The sequence below is a fragment of the Trachemys scripta genome, chromosome 24 (genome assembly GCF_013100865.1).
Source record: "Trachemys scripta elegans isolate TJP31775 chromosome 24, CAS_Tse_1.0, whole genome shotgun sequence".
Classification (NCBI taxonomy): domain Eukaryota; kingdom Metazoa; phylum Chordata; order Testudines; family Emydidae; genus Trachemys; species Trachemys scripta.
Window position 1 is genome coordinate 7,403,527 of NC_048321.1, and position 16,450 is coordinate 7,419,976.

Consider the following 16,450-nt stretch of genomic DNA (forward strand, 5'->3'; position numbering starts at 1 on the left):
ACAACAGCCCGAGCAAAGTTAGCATCATATCTTGATTCTTCCCCTACGTTGTAATGCCAGATCAGCATACCCACGGAAGTCCAGGTAGCTGCCCTACATATATCCAGTACAGGAACATTTCCTAAAGAAGCACCAGACCCTTTTTTGTGCTCCCGGAGAGCGAGCTGTTGCACTCACTGGAGGGTCTACACTGGATAATTCATAGCCCAGCTTGATACAAGCAAAGATCAAGCTAGAAAGTCTCCATGTGGAAATGGCCTGACCTGTCACCTCGTCCCCATAAGCTATGAATAGCTTAGAGGACACCCTAATGACTTGGTTCTATGTACGTAGGAGGAGAGCGTCCTCAGAACATCTAGGGCGTGGGAGCTTAGCCTTGCCTTGGCTACAGTGTGGTTTGGGGAAAAAACCCAACAGGTAGGTGGATAACCTGATTTAAAGGAAAGTCAGATATCGCTGTCAATCAAAGATTTCAAAGACACCCAGTCTATGATAAATTGTGTGTCGGGGCCCTGCCACCAGCCCTTGTATCTCTCCTCCCCTTTTAGCCAACGTTATTGCCACCGGAAAGGTGGGTTGATGTAATGATGAAATATGGAGCCAATGGCTTGACAAGGGGACACATTAACCTTGCAATGTATTGTGCATCATGATTTGACGTGTCAGTCCTCTTAGGAGCAGGAGACAAGCTGTGCCTGCCCCACGCATGGTTCTTAGCTCCAGGATTTGCGTGAAGTCTTCCACACCCCTCACATCTGAAGGTCGTCCAACTCATTGTGGAGGCATCTGTCACCAACCGAGTGGGAGGAGGGTCTTTCAGAGGGTCTCTCTACCGGTTTAATTACAGCACTTCTTGGGGGGACTATGCACTGACAGAACCTGGTGGTGCCCGCTTGGCCGACACAGACTTCAGCCGTCCTTGCACACAACGAGGGTGAAGTCTGGCATGCTGAGCTACGCAAGTACAGGAGGCCGGGGACCTAGCCGCCTGAGCTGAGTTCTCAGGGACGCCTTGGGATGACAGGCCTAGCATGGCTTGAAATCTCTCCTGCAGTAGATAAGCCAGTGCTGTTGTGGAGTAGCTCCTATAAACTCCGTCCTTTGGGTCAGAGTCAAAAGTGACTTTTCTCCGTTGACCTAGGGAGGGGAAAAGCTGAACGGAGACGGTCACTTGTCTGTCCATGAACGAGCCGGTCGTCTACATATGGGAAAAGCTGGTGTGTCCTTGTTTCTTGAAATAAGCTGCCATTCCTGCTAGGCATTTTGAGAATCTTCTTGGGGCTGCGGAAAGGCCGAATAGCAACTCCCTGTGCTGGTAATGGGACTCGTCCACTTGAAATCTCAGATACCTTCGGTGGGCAGCGCCAATCGCTATCTGGAAAAAGGCATCTTCGAGGTACCAGTCGTGTGGATCTAGGGTTGGGGTGACAGAGGCCAGATGCACCATCCTGAATTTGAGCTTGTGAACTAAAGACTTTCAACTGCCTCTGGCCCAGCCCCCTTTCTTTCTGGCAATCAGAAAATAACGAGAGTAAAACGTCATCACTTGTGCTGCTGGGTGACCTCAGGCAAGTCATGTCCCACTCCTGTGCCTCAGTTTCCCCACCTGTAAAATGGAGATAATGATACTGCCCTCTTTTGTAAAGCACTTTGAGAAGTACTGATGAAAAGAGCTAGAGAAGAACTAGGGATGATTATTATTAAAGCCCCTTGAGGTACTTCTCCCACTGCACAAGAGGTTCATAAGCGCTTGCACCTCCCAGCGTTACTCCTCGTTCTTCTCACAGGAGTGTGTACTTTTGGCACTTCAGAGACTAACAAATGTATTTGAGCATAAGCTTTCGTGGGCTAAAACCCACTTCAACAGATGCATGCAGTGGAAAATACAGTAGGAAAATATATATACACACAGAGAACATGAAAAAATGGGTGTTGCCATACACACGATAACGAGAGTAATTGATTAAGGTGAGCTATTATCAGCAGGAGAAAAAAAAACACTAATGTAATGGTGTCTAGGCTTGACTAAATACTGGAAGTGGATGGGTCATTACACAAAGTAAAAACTGTTTCCTCGTGCTAATTATTTCCCCTACTGTTACTCACACCTTCTTGTCAACTGTTGGAAGTGGGCCATCTTGATTATCACTACAAAAGTGTTTTTTTCTCCTGCTGATAATAGCTCACCTAAATCAATTACTCTCGTTAGAGTTGGTATGGCAACACCCATTTTTTCATGTTTTCTGTGTGTGTGTGTGTGTGTGTACACACACACATCTTCCTACTGTATTTTCACTGCATGCATCCGATGAAGTGGGTTTTAGCCCACGAAAGCTTATGCTCAAATAAATGTGTTAGTCTCTAAGGTGCCACAAGTACTCCTCGTTCTTTTGCTGATACAGACTAACCCGGCTACCCCTCTGAAACCTGCAAGAGGGGCCTGAGAAAACAGTCAGGGAAAGCGAGGGGGAGGAAGAGAGAGTCTGGAACTGGATGGAATAACCCCTTCTATGACTTCCAGCCGTCCCTCAGGATGGTGATCCAACTCCCAGATGGAGAGGATCTACGGTGAGACACGATTTGAGAATCTGCCTACTTGCATTTTAGGAATTCTGGTTAATCTTATGAGATTACTGTCTGCTGGACTGCCGCGGGGTAGGCGTAGTCCGCTCATGTGTCGCCCACACCAGGAACAACAGTGGGTTGATGAACCCGGAAGGTTCCCATTCATGGAGGGAACATCTTAGGACAATGCGACAGCTGGAGCTTGGAGAAAACCAGTCTGACCACGTTTATCGGCCAGGCTGGGGGTTTGGAGCAGTGGAATTTGTCCACAAACAGGACAAAGAGCCAAGGTGTTGAGTGAGGTTAAGTCTTTAAAACCACAGAGACTGGGTGAGGCAAGGAGAGAGCAAAAGGGAGATTGGGCAAGAAAGAGGAAGACAGGAAACCAGCTGCACAGGAGAGAGAAAGACTCCATGAGCCAGAGGAGAATCCACGCGTAGGAGAGGGATTCTGGACTCCTTAAAGAACAGTGAGGAAACCGAGGCAGGGAAATGCACACAGGGGTGTTCCCGGATTGGTCTGAGCTGTACAGATCTCGTGGGAGCTAGAGGGTGATCAGGCTTTGGAACTTTTACGGAGCCCACGCCCCTGTTTGCTTTGTTATCCCGTGTCCCAGCAGAGGCGAAGTGTACCGCGCAGAGCGCTCATGTGGGATGGGCTGTGCTTAAGCTACAGAGGAGGTTAAGGGGTCAGCACTGGTCCTGGGAGAGTAGGGTAGCCCCATTGGCACGAAGGGGTAACAGACAGCGAGCCTGTGCCCAGGATGTGCGCCAGAGAGGTCAAGGATCCAAGCACTGCAGCCTGCTCAGAGCGTGGCGAGGCCCAAACCCAGTAGCCAGGATGGGCTCTACCAGGCCAACAAATCTGCACGCCCCTCCTGACCAAGGAGCCACGTCTGCTGCCTTGAGGACGATGAGGGCAGACAGGGGGGCAGATGCAGAGGGCTCCCTTCGGGGGAGACTTTGGTCCTTTCTAGGTTGTCCGGGTTGCTGATATCATGTGTAAGAAGATGCGGTCTCCCCTGCAGCAGAGACAAAGCGCTTACAAAGCATGACCCTCAACAGATTCTCCTGGCCAAAGGAACCTGGACTCGAGTCGCTGGGCAGGTGTACACGGACGAGCACTCGAAGGAAGGGTCCCCCAGGAATTCGTGGCTTCTGCTCACAGCCCCAGTCCAACGGGCCAGATTGTGCAGTCTATTGGGAACAGCGGTGCGAGGGGATATCTATGCACCTGTCTGTATCCCAAGGATTCCCCACTAGGGAGCGGGGTTTGCTCATAGCTTTCAGGGGAGTCATGTCCCCACCCCCTTTTTCTTTGTGGCTAGGTAGGGGAGGAGAGGAAGGGTGGCCCAGGGATTAGGACACCAGCCTAGGAAATGGGAGACATGGGGCTCAATTCCTGCTCTGCCACCAACTCCCTGTGTGACCACGGGCAAGGCACTTAGCCTCTCAGTGCCTCGGTTTCCCCATCCGTACAATGGGATAATAGCACTGCCTTGCCTCACGGGGATGGGTGAGGATAAATACATTAACTGGTCTACAGTGCTCGGACACTATAGCACTGGTGCTAGATAAGGACCTACAATAGACAGGACCGATGTTTTTTTCCAGCATGTTTTTTCCAGATGGAAGCAGGGTGTGGACGACCCCTGGGAAGCCTGTGCAACTGGGACCCAGAGACAGACACCTCCAAGATAATCTACCTCACTGGGAATTGGGGACCCAACCTCACCCAGCTAGCTAGGTGCAGCCACGCTCCTGGCCGGTGTCTAGCACAGCTCCCTGACCCGGGTGGCTAGGGACATGCACTCCGCCCTCTCCCCAAGGAAATCTATAGCAGAGCCAGGTTAAAACTCCTCTGGCCACGCTGACCAGGGAGTCAGTGCTGGAGCTCTGCACACAATGACTCGGCTATGACCCAGTGGCGGCTGGCGTGAGTCTGCTCCCAGAGCCTGGGCTGACGGTCACAGCTGCACAGAGGCGTTTGGGACAGGAAGATCTACAGGATGTCACACGGAGAAGGAGTGTCAGCACCACAGAAATGCAGGGCTGGATGGGACCTGGCAAAGTCACCGAGTCCAGCCCCCCGCGCCGCGGCGCGACCAAGCGAACCCCGATACGACGGCTGCCCGTACCTTGATGAAGTCTATCAGGGTGTTGTAGACATGAGCTCCTCTGGGCAGGAAAAAGCAACTCCCGGGACTCAGCTCGTGGAAGAAAAACAATTCCTGCTCCTGGGGAGGGAATAAGAGAGGTCCCCTGAGCGCTGCACCGAGGGGGAGGCAGGACTCGGGATGTCTACGCGCGATGACCCCCTACATGGGGGACTGGATCCAGGCTCCTAAGGACTAGGCCCGGCAGCTGGAAACAGCGGCAGGTTTAGAAGCCTCTTATGGGACCCATAAGGTGGCAACAGAGACTCGGGCTTCGTTGAGGCGGGAGAGACGTGGCACGGCAACGGAAGACAATGGCTTGCCCGTGCCCAAGCTCCGAAGGGAGCTGGGTCTTGCAGAGCACCTCTCCTACCCGAGGGGTCTCCAATCAGCAGGGCAGGTACTGATGGCTCCATTTCTTCCGCGCCAACACTTCCATGCCCTTTGTCCCTTCCCTGTTCAGAACCAGGGACAGTTTAGCCAGCGGGTTGGGTGGAACAAACGCAGATGTAGCTGGCGCGACCCTGCCCGGGGGTGATCATGCCGACTCCTACCTTGCCAATCCTCCGGTGGTCCCGGCTAGCTGCCTCCTCCTGGAGCTGCTCCCACTCCTCCAGCCGTACGGGGCTGGGGAAGGAGATCCCATACACCCGCTGCAGAGACTCCAGAGCGGGGTCTCCTTTCCAGAAGGCGGAGGAGCTCTGTTGAGAAGGGGGAAAGAGAGCTAACACCACAGGAAGGGGCTGATAGAAGAGTGGGCTGAGCTCCACACTGGCTGGGGCAGGGTAACCTGGGATCAACACGCAACTCTACTGCCTACTCCTCCAGCGTCTCCAGAAAGGCACAAGCTTCCGCTCCTCTCGGAACAGCACGGTCTAGTGGTTAGGGCTGGGAGTCTGGACTCCTGGGTTAGGTGCTATGGCGACGGGCTTGGTATAAAACACGAGGAGCCAGAGTCAAGAACAGAACCTGAAATGGACTCACTGGGTGACCTTGGGCAGCCACGCGCCTGCTCTGTGCCTCGATTTCCCCACCTGTAAATCAGGGATGGTACCGACTCCTTTTCTAAAAAGAAGAACAGGAGTACTTGTGGCACCTTAGAGACTAACAGATTTATTAGAGCATAAGCTTTCGTTGACTACCGCCGACTTCTTCGGATGCAGACTAACACGGCTGCTACTCTGAAACCTGTCCTTTTCTAAAGCACTTGGAGACCCTCTGACAAAGCCCAGCCTGTGTTCAGTGCAAAGCGTGACCATATCAGGCATTTAATATCAAAGTGCTCCACCCTCCTGCTGGAACTTTTACAGCTGGGGGGAAACTGAGGCACTGACTCCCCTAAATTCACACAGCTTGCCCAGTGGCAGAGCGATAACCCCCGCCACGCCATGCTCACTAGACCAGGCTCCCTCCCACCAGTGCCAGCAACTGAGCTTGGCTGGGGTTAGAACCGACCTTTAGGATCTTCAGTGCTCGGATCTTCCCTGTGTGCCTGACATGGGGGCCTTTGCAAAGGTCGATTAACCCCCCGCACCTGGGAAAAGGAAAGGAGACGGGTTCAGAGTACAGACAGAGAGCCAGGAGCAGACAACAGGTGGGTCACAGGCAGATTGGCATCCCTGGGTCTAGGGGTGAGGTGAGAAATGCCAGGCTGGAATGAGAGAACAGAGGGGAAAGTCAGAAGACGCCCCAAATGGTCCGAAGGGGCCGATGACTTAGCATGTAAGCTCCACTTGTACAGCGCCTAACACAACAGGGTCACGGTCCGTGACTCGGGCTCTTAGGCACGACCACAATGCAACTGGCTCACATGAAGGGCACTCGTATGTCACCTCCACAGGTACAGGATCAGAACCTGGGCCAACGTCTGCGAGTGGATTCACTCCTCCCGCTCCCACCCAGCTGTGCAATGGGGCACGAGGGCAGGATCAGACCCTTAGCACTTTGTGCCCGTTCTGTCGCACTCCCTCCCATCATGATACCCGGACCCACAGCCCAGCCCACGGAGGCAGGGCCCAAGCCCCGGCATCATTCTTGCTTTCCAGCAGTGACAGTCGCCCCCCTACCCCTGCATATGCCTTTCACAGGGAACGCCTGTACCAGCCAGCGGTGAGTTAGTTGCTGGGATTTTCCCGGCCACGCAGTGGGTACCAAGAAGTCATGGTGCCACCCAGATCTGGGCCTGAGCACAACTCAACTGCAGCGAAGCGTCAGGGCGTGGCCGTGCTGAAAGAGGGCGGAGCTGCAAAGGGTCACAGACACGGCATGGGGGGGGAAAAGTGTTCAATGGAGCTGGGGCACCGAGGGGCACCCTACAAGCGCCATCTCGCCTTTCCGGGGGGGGGGTTGGAAGTTGGTTTGTTAAGTTATGTTGGACAATCGCTACTGGTGGCAAACGACGGTATGTGACCGTTGCAAACTAATCCACCCCGGGGAGCTCCTCGGTGGAAGTGCTGCTGCAGAACGGCTTGTTCGAAAACCACCGGAAATCAGTACAAATAGTTCCATGCACTGAAGCCTGACGGTGACGGTCGTGTAATCAGTGTACACACGGCATGGCCAGCTGTCTGTATGAAGTGGGATTCAGATGGACACACACGTTTTCCTGACCACGTTAAGCACTGGGACACGGCTGGGGAGCAGGGCACTTTCACCCCAGGGCCGTGCGTCTGGAGGAACAGGAGTCGCAGACCTCGCCCTGTCCAGCACCCTGGATGCGCCGGGGCAGTCACACGGACTGCAGGGCCCTTGCTCACCTGTACACCGTAGTAGTCGGTGACTTCACTTTCTCCTTGATCACCTGCAGCTTAAACTTGTTGTACTGGGGAAAGGAAAAGAGAAGAGCGTAGGGCCAGTGTTAATGATACAGCCCAAGGACAACTAGCAGCTAATCTGCTCTGAGCTGTTGCTATTCATGTTTGTTATGATAGTGCCCAAGAATGGGGCCCTCTCGCGCCAGGGGCTGTACAGAGAAAGTATCGGACAGCCCCTGCCTCAAAGAGCTTCCAAGCTAAATGCCACTTACAGGAGCCCACAATTCTAGCACGCACATCCCTCCCACCATCTCCCCCCAGCAAGCTGCCTGGCCCATCAATGCAGCCAGCATGCTCCTCAGGACAGAGACTGGCTCTTCACTTGCTACGCAGTGTGCCAGGCAGGCATGTGGGGCTAGACACAGGCGTTCGAGGCACGATGGCCCAGTGGTTAGAGTGCTAGTCTGGAACTTGAGAATACCTGCTCTGCCACAGACTCCCTCGTTGACCTTGGGCAAGTCACTTGTGGCCAGATTTTAAAAGGTGTTTTTGGCTCCTAACTGCAACTGAAATCAATCGGAGTTAAGTGCCCAAATACCATTAAAAAAAATCTAGGCCTCAGTCTCCCCATCAGTAAAATGGGGATAGCACTGCCCTGCCTCACAGGGGTGAGGATAAGCATAGCGAAGATGGCGAGGTGCTCAGGCAAGTTAGATATACAGATAACACCAGCTCTTACAAGAGGACAGGGCTGGTTGGACTGAGAAGCGCTGGGGAGGATGACAGACATACCCTGAACTGAGCGGGGGCAGGCAGCAGGAAGGCAGGTTATTAGCCCCGGGCCGGCTCACAGGGCAGCTCTGGAAACCAAGCAAGCCTCCCTGTGTACCCCAGAGGGGAAAGACCTACCCCAGGGGACAAAAGACGCCTCCTTCCTGGCCATGCATTCACCAGGGCCGTGTCTAGTCCCAAGGGATGGGGGCTCCCATCGCTTCTCACAGGAGCTACTGGGACTCCTGCAGGACCTAGTAAGTGACACTATTTGCACGACCGTTTACTTGGCCCTGGGGTTCTGTGTTACTCCCACTCCCGCCCTGAAGCTGATACTCAGGCCCTGCAGGGAGGGGGGGCTGCCGAGAGCCATGACATATATGAACACGTCCGTCCACCTTAAATAGCTCCAGCAGGTCCTCTCGGGACACCTCCAGCCTCTCGAAGGGAAGCTTCTCTCGGACGATGGACTTGCATGCCTCCTCCAAGGCTGGGAGCTCGCTGCCCAGCACGGTCCTGCAGAGAGAGCGAGAGGTTTTTAAAAGCCCCGGTTACCGAAGAACCGAGCCGTGACTGCAGATCCCGGCAGGTGGCCAGAGCGCGCGCGTGACCTTAGCAACGCGTCTTCACCCCCACGTTTGCACCCATTCCCCACGCACTGCCAGGAAAGGACCCAGGGACAACGCTTGGCAAAGGCCAGACATTGGTGTAACGGCCAGGGGGCTCCAGGGAAGCAGAGGCAGGTACGGTGTTGCCGACGCAGCCTAGCGGCGTGGAGCACTTCATGCTAGTTTATCCCAGGATGCCACCTAGTGGAAGCGAAATCAAACAAGCCCATGTGACAACGGCAACTCGGTTTCATAGAGTTTAAGGCCAGATGGGACCATTAGATCTAGGGATGTAACTATGGTTTAAAAAAGTACCCGTTTAAAGTATTCCAATGATATTGGTTCACCGTTTAATCGTTAACCAGTTCAGCCAGCAGAAGGGGGCGCAGCGCCGTCCACACCCGGAGAAGACTGGTTGCACGCGAGTTGGGTGTGCGTGTGAGGTCCCGGGAGCCAGGGCAGAGGGGGCGGGGGAGGGGGGCACGTGCAGCAGAACTCGCCCAGGCTTTTCTGCCCGGTCTCATGCTTCCCCCGTTCCCATGCTTTGGTCTGCAGCGCCTGGCACAATGAGCCCACTACAGGCAGCAGCCGCCGCCGAGTTGGGGGCTCATCAGCAACTGGAACACACTCGACTAGAGCAGGAGCATCCCAGCTGAGGCTCCCCCATACCTGGGTGGGCACGTGCTGCCCGGCACGCGTCCCAGCAGTGACCGGCCCGGCAGCACCTGACTTACCAATCTGTTTTAAACGTTAACTGCAATATAGTAACGGTAAGACTAATACTTGTCAGTTAACCGTTTTTAATATATTACACCGCCGATCGGATCACCTAGTCCGATTTGCACAGCACCAGCCGGCGAATTCACCCAGACGCCCCTGTACTGAGCCCAGCTAAAGCGTTTCAGTCCACAGGAGACTCAGCGGAGCCACGGGGAGAGAACAGAAGGGGCAGATGTACCAGAGGCTCCTGCTACGGCAGGGAATGGATGAGGTGAGATCATAGGCGCTGACTTTTGGTTTTGCCAGTGGGGGCCCCACACGGCTCTGCCCCTCCCCCAAGGTCCCATCCCCACTCCGCCTCTCTCTGCTTCCCCTTCCTGGTGACTCTGTCTAGCCCCCCACCCACTCACTCAAAACAGCAGAGGAAGTTCCCCCTCCTCAGGGTAGGAAGCATTGCCTAGTGGTTAAGGCACAGGCCTGGGGCTCAGGTGTTCCGGGTTTGATTCTCTGCTCTCCCACAGACTCCCTGCTTAGCCTCGGGAAAGTCACTTCACCTCTGGGTGCCCTAGATCCCACCTTCCAAATAGGGCTAGTATTTCCCTGCCTCCTAGGTTAAATCTATTCATGGCTGTGTGGTGATGGGGGCAATGGAGATATTAAAGTTGACATTCGCAGCATCCCCTGGCAATGAGTTCCACAGATTGACTGTGTTGCGTGAAGAAAGACTTCCTTTTGTTTGTTTCCTATCAGCTCTAAGGTGATTAAGGTCTATTTCCAGTAGATACAAATGTGATCACCTTTTTCCAATGGCAGTGTGCTTTCTTTTCCTATTAAGTTACTCAGTAAATAGAAATAAAGTCTTAAATATTGTTATCTATTTACATAATGCGTTTGATCTTTCTCCAGCCCAAACGAAAACACATTCCAGTTCAAGATATTAACGATGTAAAGATTCAAAACATAAAAAGAAATTTAAAAGTTGAACTTGCATTTACAAATGACTGATTTAAAAGCCTCTTTTAGATCTGGAAACAGTTCAGTTTTATAATGTAATATAGAAATCCCGAGTGTGTAGCTACAGTGACCCAACTGGAGGACTCTTAACTGTGCCTTAACGAAAATACAATATGACGCTATCCAGATGCCATCAGGCCTTCCGCCGGGATGCCCACCTAGGCTTCCCTGGCCCCTCTTACCGGCCCGCCAGGTACATGTCGTAGAAGAAGCCGCTCTCTGTGCTGGGCCCATGACAAAGCAGCGCTCCGTAGAATCGCTCCGCTGCCACTCCAAGGATGTGGGCGCTGGAGTGCCAGAAAACCTGGGGAGGGAAGAGACCTGGGGTCACGTGGATGGCCCGCCGCACCCCACATGGCGCTGGCCTGTTGGGATCCCAGCTCCAATGATGACTCAGAGCCCTGACTTAACCCAGACACCCTGCAGCCTCTCACATATGGGGTGCCTGTTTGTTCAGAGAGGGAGCCCAAAGTCTCTCGTTAGCTGTCTTTAGGGGGCCTGCCTGTTCCCAGGAGGCAGTGTTATCTAGTGGATAGAGCACTGGACTGGGGACTCCTGTGTTCTATTCCCACCTCTACTGCTGGGTAATATCGGGCAAGTCACTTCAGCCACTCTGTGCCTCAGTTCCCCTATCTGTAAAATGGGGACAATGATACTGATTGCTTTTGTAAAGCGTTTTGAGATTAAGGATGAAAAACGCTACAGAAGAGCTAGGGACTATTCTATTCATTATACACGCTGTACCTTCTCCCTTTGGGTTAGCTTCAGCCACTATTCGCTTTTCTGCTCTGCCCAATTCCTTGCCCTTATCCCTGGCCTGGATGACTCCTGTCAACTAAAACTTGAGCAGCTGATTTTTCAGCCTTTTGCATCTGTGCTTTTGCCAGTCAGATACCAAAGTGCAGGAGCCATTGGCTAGTCCAGCATCTCAGCAACATGCATTGCAACGCATAAGAGTGTAAAATGGGCCAGCCAGGCCACCGCTTCCCGCAGCTCCCATTGGCCGGGAACTGCAAACCGCGGCCACTGGGAGCTGTGAGCGGCCGTACCTGCGGGTGCTCAGATAAACAAAGCGTCTCGCGGCTCGCCAGGGGCTTACCAAGTTTGGGAACCACTGTTTTAGAGCATGGTTGGGAGAGATGCTTTTGCAAAGGACAGTTAAAAAGCACATCTATCAAACCCCGCTTCCTTGGTGACCCCTACACTCCAGCAGGTGCATTAATGCAGTGGTTCTCAACCAGGGGTACATGTATCCCTGGGGGTATGCAGAGGGGTACATCAACTCATCTTGATATTTGCCTAGTTTTACAAACAGGCTACATATAAAGCACTAGCGAAGTCAATAGAAACTAAAATGTCATACAATGACTTGTTTATGCCACTCTATATATTATGCACTGAAATGGAAGTACAGTATTTCTATTCCAATTGATTTATTTTATAATTACATGGTAACGAAGAAAGTTAGCAATTTGCCAGTAATAATGTGATGTGACACTTTTGTATTTTTTTCTGTCTGATTTTGGAAGCAAATAGTTTTTAAGTGAGGTGAAACGTGGGGGTATGCAAGACAAAGGAGACTCTAGAAAGGGGTACAGTCGGCTGGAAAGGTTGAGAACTATGGCATTAAAGGGACAGAAACTAGAAGCCACAGAAACGGCCCAGATTAGCCACTGTCCAGGCTCCCTTTTCCTACCACCAGAGGGCTTCTTCCCCACAACTGAACACCAATTTACCTACTTTGTCACTAGATTTAGCGACATTTTTGTTTCCCTAGCGAGAAAATAAGCGTCAAAGTGACCAGCGACAAATCTAGCAACTTTTACTGTCAATGACAATGACATTCGGAGAAAGACGTCACCACTATGTATAGTCACAGAATCATTGACAAGCAGCTTGATAGCGTTAATAAAATCCATTCCGGGCTCTTCTTACTACAATCTGTTGGACACCAAGTCAATGTCATTACGTCTCAACTGAGCATGTCCTCGGAAGGAATTGCGTTCCAAGGCTGCTTGGGCTGAGACCCCTGCTATCTGCAGGCAAGGAAACTATGTTTGTGGAGGCTAATTAAATACTTTGCTAAAGCCAGGCGCACTTTGGTGAGAGTTGCACATTAGCCAGGGGTTGTTTTTACCCAAATGTTCTTTCTCGCTGCTCCGTAGTAGGTAGCACAGCTGTGATGCAGGGTACGATGGCTAATGAAGCGGACAGGGCAGGGGAGACAGGTTAGCCAGCCAGGAGAGCCACACGGATGGAAGGTGGAGTGGGATGAGACAGGGCCATGTGCCCCAATGGGGCAGGGGAAGGAGGGGCACCGCGCCTCCAGGGAGGAAGCCCTTACTGCAGGATCAAAGGTGGAGTTAGCTTGATTTTGGCTCCCCTTTATTTATTCCCCTGGCTTGACCTGGGGTTAGCTGCCCACTTGGGTTTTCAGAAATCAAACTCTGGGAACAGGGGGAAGGGATCTGGCTAATGGATTTTTGTTTTTAAATCTACTTTCTTGGCTCCCTGCAGCACCCAGATCAAGTCAGGCGAATGCCCTCCTCCCCCTGGCTCTGGGCCCCCCCTTTCACTAACCTGTCGGCTCTATTAACACTATTGTGCTGCTTGTGAATGATTTTGTGACTACACTCACCTGGGCATGCGCACTTGTGTGTTTATAATTCTCTGTCGACTTCCTACTATGTGGATGTTTAGTGACATTTTTGACTCCTTTTGAGAGCTTAGACACTACATTTAGCGACTTTTCAAGGTCTGTCTGGTGACTTCCTACTATGTGGAGCTGGCAACACTGCGCCAGATATCACTCACCCCCTGCCCCTCTGGAGAATCAAAGCCCAGGAATTCCAAGGCGGCATTGCTTTCCAGAGGGCGATCCAGGTCGTACAGAGCCCCGTTCACCCTGGCGGTCACTGCCCCCTCAGCCAGGCCCCGGCTGGGAAGGAGAGAGGTGACAGAACACACTTCAGTACAGGACACATGACCGGCCAGTCAGACGGGGGATTTAGCGCTGGGGAAGGGGCCCTGGAGCCAGGTCTCTGGCCCAATTACAGCCTGGGGAGAATAAGGGTATCTGCGCAGTGAGTTCTCCCCCTGCACACCGCCCCCCACCCACACCCACACGAAGCTAGAGAGATTATGTCTCCAAGACCCACTCACACCTGGACCCTCTCTGCTGAGGCTACCAGCAGGGAGCCAGTTAGCACCAGCTCCGAGAATGGGCTCTGCGGCCTAGACACCCGCCCGCTACAGCTGGCAAACCCATTTCTCGTCAAGCCACTACTCCTCGGTGAGGTGCTCTGCCCACCCTAGTGGGGGCTGCCGGGGCAAAAGCAGAGGCTGCTCACTCACCCCAGCCGGGGGAAGTCCCCCCAGCTTATGGGCCCCCACGCGTGCAGTTCCCCAGGCAGCAGCGGGTTGCACCTGGGCCCTCTGGAAGCACAAACTGTCTCTACAGCAGGAGTTAAAAGACCCAGCCACGGTGCTGCAGGCTCCATGTGGGACAGCCATCATTGCTGGCGGGGACAGAGCGCCACACTGAGCAGGTGTGAGTTACAGTAACAACATTCGGGGTGTGGGAGGCGGGTTCGAAGGAGGGAGTCAGGTGCCCAAATCCCACTGAACAGAGTCCAGCTGAGCATAGCCAAACCTGACCCCTAGGGGCAATGGACTCAATGGCCCATCCCCAGCATTTGCAAAGCAGCAGAGCAACGGGGCTGGAGTCTCTCGCAGCCGTTCTCAGTTCCCTGCCCTAAGGGAAACCTAGGGGTTGAAAGGGTTTTGAAATCAGACAACCGTTCACAGGAAGAAAACGTGCAATGGCACCCAGTACCCGATTTGTGACGCCACGTGATACGGCGTGGTTCTTAGGGACTCTCCTTCCACCTGCTGGCCATCGGGCAGGGAGATCCGGATTGGCCCACCTGCCTTCTGCGCCCGGTCTGCACATCGCTCGTCGTAGGCAGCCTTTAGCTTCTCGTACAAACAGAGCCGCTCAGCGAGGTGGGGTAAGAGAGCGCCTGCCTGGAAAAGAGCCACAGCGGGATTGTAAGAAGTTCATGACGGGAGTGGGGTCTAGCGGGTAGAGGATGGGCGTGGGAGTCAGGACTCCTCGATTCTCTCTTCCCAGCTCCGGCAAGGAAACAAGACAGAGTGGCTTGAGCTGGAGGGGACTGGGAGTCAGGACTCCTGGGATTCCTCTCCCAGCTCTTGTTGGAGGAGCGCTGTTGAGTGGTTAGAGGAGGAGGTGCATAGAATCATAGGACTGGAAGCGATCTCGAGAGTCTTCCGGTCCAGTCCCCTGCACTCATGCGGGAACTAAATCTTGTGCGTTGGGAGGGGGGTGAGAGGGACGCCGGGGCATTCTGTACAGCTCCGAGCACGATGGGCCCCCAGCTCTGTTGGAGCCTCTTGGTGGGAGGGATAGCTCAGTGGTTTGAGCATTGGCCGGCTAAACCCAGGGTTGTGAGTTCAATCCTTGAGGGGGCCACTTAAGGATCTGGGGCAAAAAATCTGTCTGGGGATTGGTCCTGCTTTGAGCAGGGGGTTGGACTAGATGACCTCCTGAGGTCCCTTCCAACCCTGATCTTCTATGGTGCCCCTGAGATACCCACAGTCCCATAGGGGGAACTTGCGGGGCACCAGGGCTTCTGCAATGCAGCGCACCCTCCCAAGGGGACAACACCCTCACGGGTCACAGGCAACCCCCTGCCAGCCGCGTCTGCCGGGGTCACCGCAGCAGACATCAGGTCCCAAGAAAAAGCTAAAAACAACCCAACCACCCCGCCAGCTTGGCCGAGCTCCCCGGGGAGGGGGCACGTTCCCTGCCCGCCCCATAGCCCGCCCCGGTTCCCCTGCTAGCCCCCACAGCTTGCACAGGGCCACACCCAGGCGCAGCAGAGAGAAAGGGGGCAGCAGGGAGGTTTCCCGCTGCAATGCAAAGCCGGACGGACCTGGTACCACCTACGGCTCACGCCAGGGCCCTTCCCGGCCAGGAGCGTCCCCCAGGGCGAGAGGAGCCGCATGGCCCCCCTGGCTTCCTGCAGCAAGCAGGGAAATAACCCCGCCCGCGGGCTGGGCAGAGGCGGGCCCGGCCGGGATGATTGGCTGCTCCTTGCGGCCAGTCACTTCGCACCGGGGCTTCCCGAGCAGCGCGTCCTGCAAATGCGCGGCGAGGGGCCGTTCCCGGGGCGGAGATGCGCCCGCGCGCCGCGCAGGCCGCTTGCGTCTGCGCCACGGCGCGGCCCCGCGCTGCGCTCCCGCTGCACGCGCCCGCTGGGAGCCGGCCCCTGTCACTCACCGGCTGCAAGGCCCCAAATCCCAGCACGACTCCAGCTGCGCTCTGTGTCTCACCCCCCATGGGCCCAGGGTGCTGGGGGGGAAAGGAGATTTGCAATCTAGAAAGAAAACAAGAGGCATGTTCAAATCCATACCCTGGACTCGGACAACCCCATCGGTGGCTTTAATTTCATTGCTCCTTCTGGCATCATCAAAATGTAATCAGCAATAATAAATCCCCTTGCGGCCTTGCCTTTGCGCTCTTTAAAAAACGGTTAAAATAATCTACATCAAAATAATCACCTTGGAACATATATTTTGCCTACCGTTGTTAGAACAACAAAGATCAACCTGTGGAACTCCTTGCCAGAGGATGGCGTGAAGGCCAAGACACTAACAGGGTTCAAAAAAGAACTAGATAAACTCATGGATAGGGTCCATCAATGGCTAATAGCCATTGTTGGACAGGGATGGTGTCCCTAGCCTCTGTTTGCCAGAAGCTGGGAATGGGCGACAGGGGATGGATCTCTTGATGATTACCTGTTCTGTTCATTCCTCCTGAAGCACCTGGCATTGACCACAGT

General features: G+C 54.0%; 1 protein-coding gene across 2 annotated transcripts in view; it reads right to left on the reverse strand.

The window, feature by feature from the left end:
* TARS2 (threonyl-tRNA synthetase 2, mitochondrial) overlaps positions 1-15,972 on the reverse strand; it is a 29,737-nt gene extending 13,765 nt beyond the window's left edge. The window contains exons 1-9 of one of the 2 annotated variants that reach the window (XM_034756431.1): positions 15,542-15,698; positions 14,422-14,612; positions 13,401-13,524; positions 10,769-10,890; positions 8,643-8,760; positions 7,477-7,541; positions 6,176-6,254; positions 5,275-5,421; positions 4,703-4,801 (exon numbers count right to left, since the gene is read on the reverse strand). In XM_034756431.1, coding sequence (XP_034612322.1) covers positions 4,703-4,801; positions 5,275-5,421; positions 6,176-6,254; positions 7,477-7,541; positions 8,643-8,760; positions 10,769-10,890; positions 13,401-13,524; positions 14,422-14,612; positions 15,542-15,613 — 1,017 coding nt within the window. In that variant the 5' untranslated portion in view covers positions 15,614-15,698. Of the gene's footprint in view, positions 1-4,702; positions 4,802-5,274; positions 5,422-6,175; positions 6,255-7,476; positions 7,542-8,642; positions 8,761-10,768; positions 10,891-13,400; positions 13,525-14,421; positions 14,613-15,541; positions 15,699-15,888 lie in introns of those variants that run through there. The other variant, XM_034756432.1, reaches the window with a different exon arrangement.
* Between the last annotated feature and the right edge of the window lie 478 nt (positions 15,973-16,450).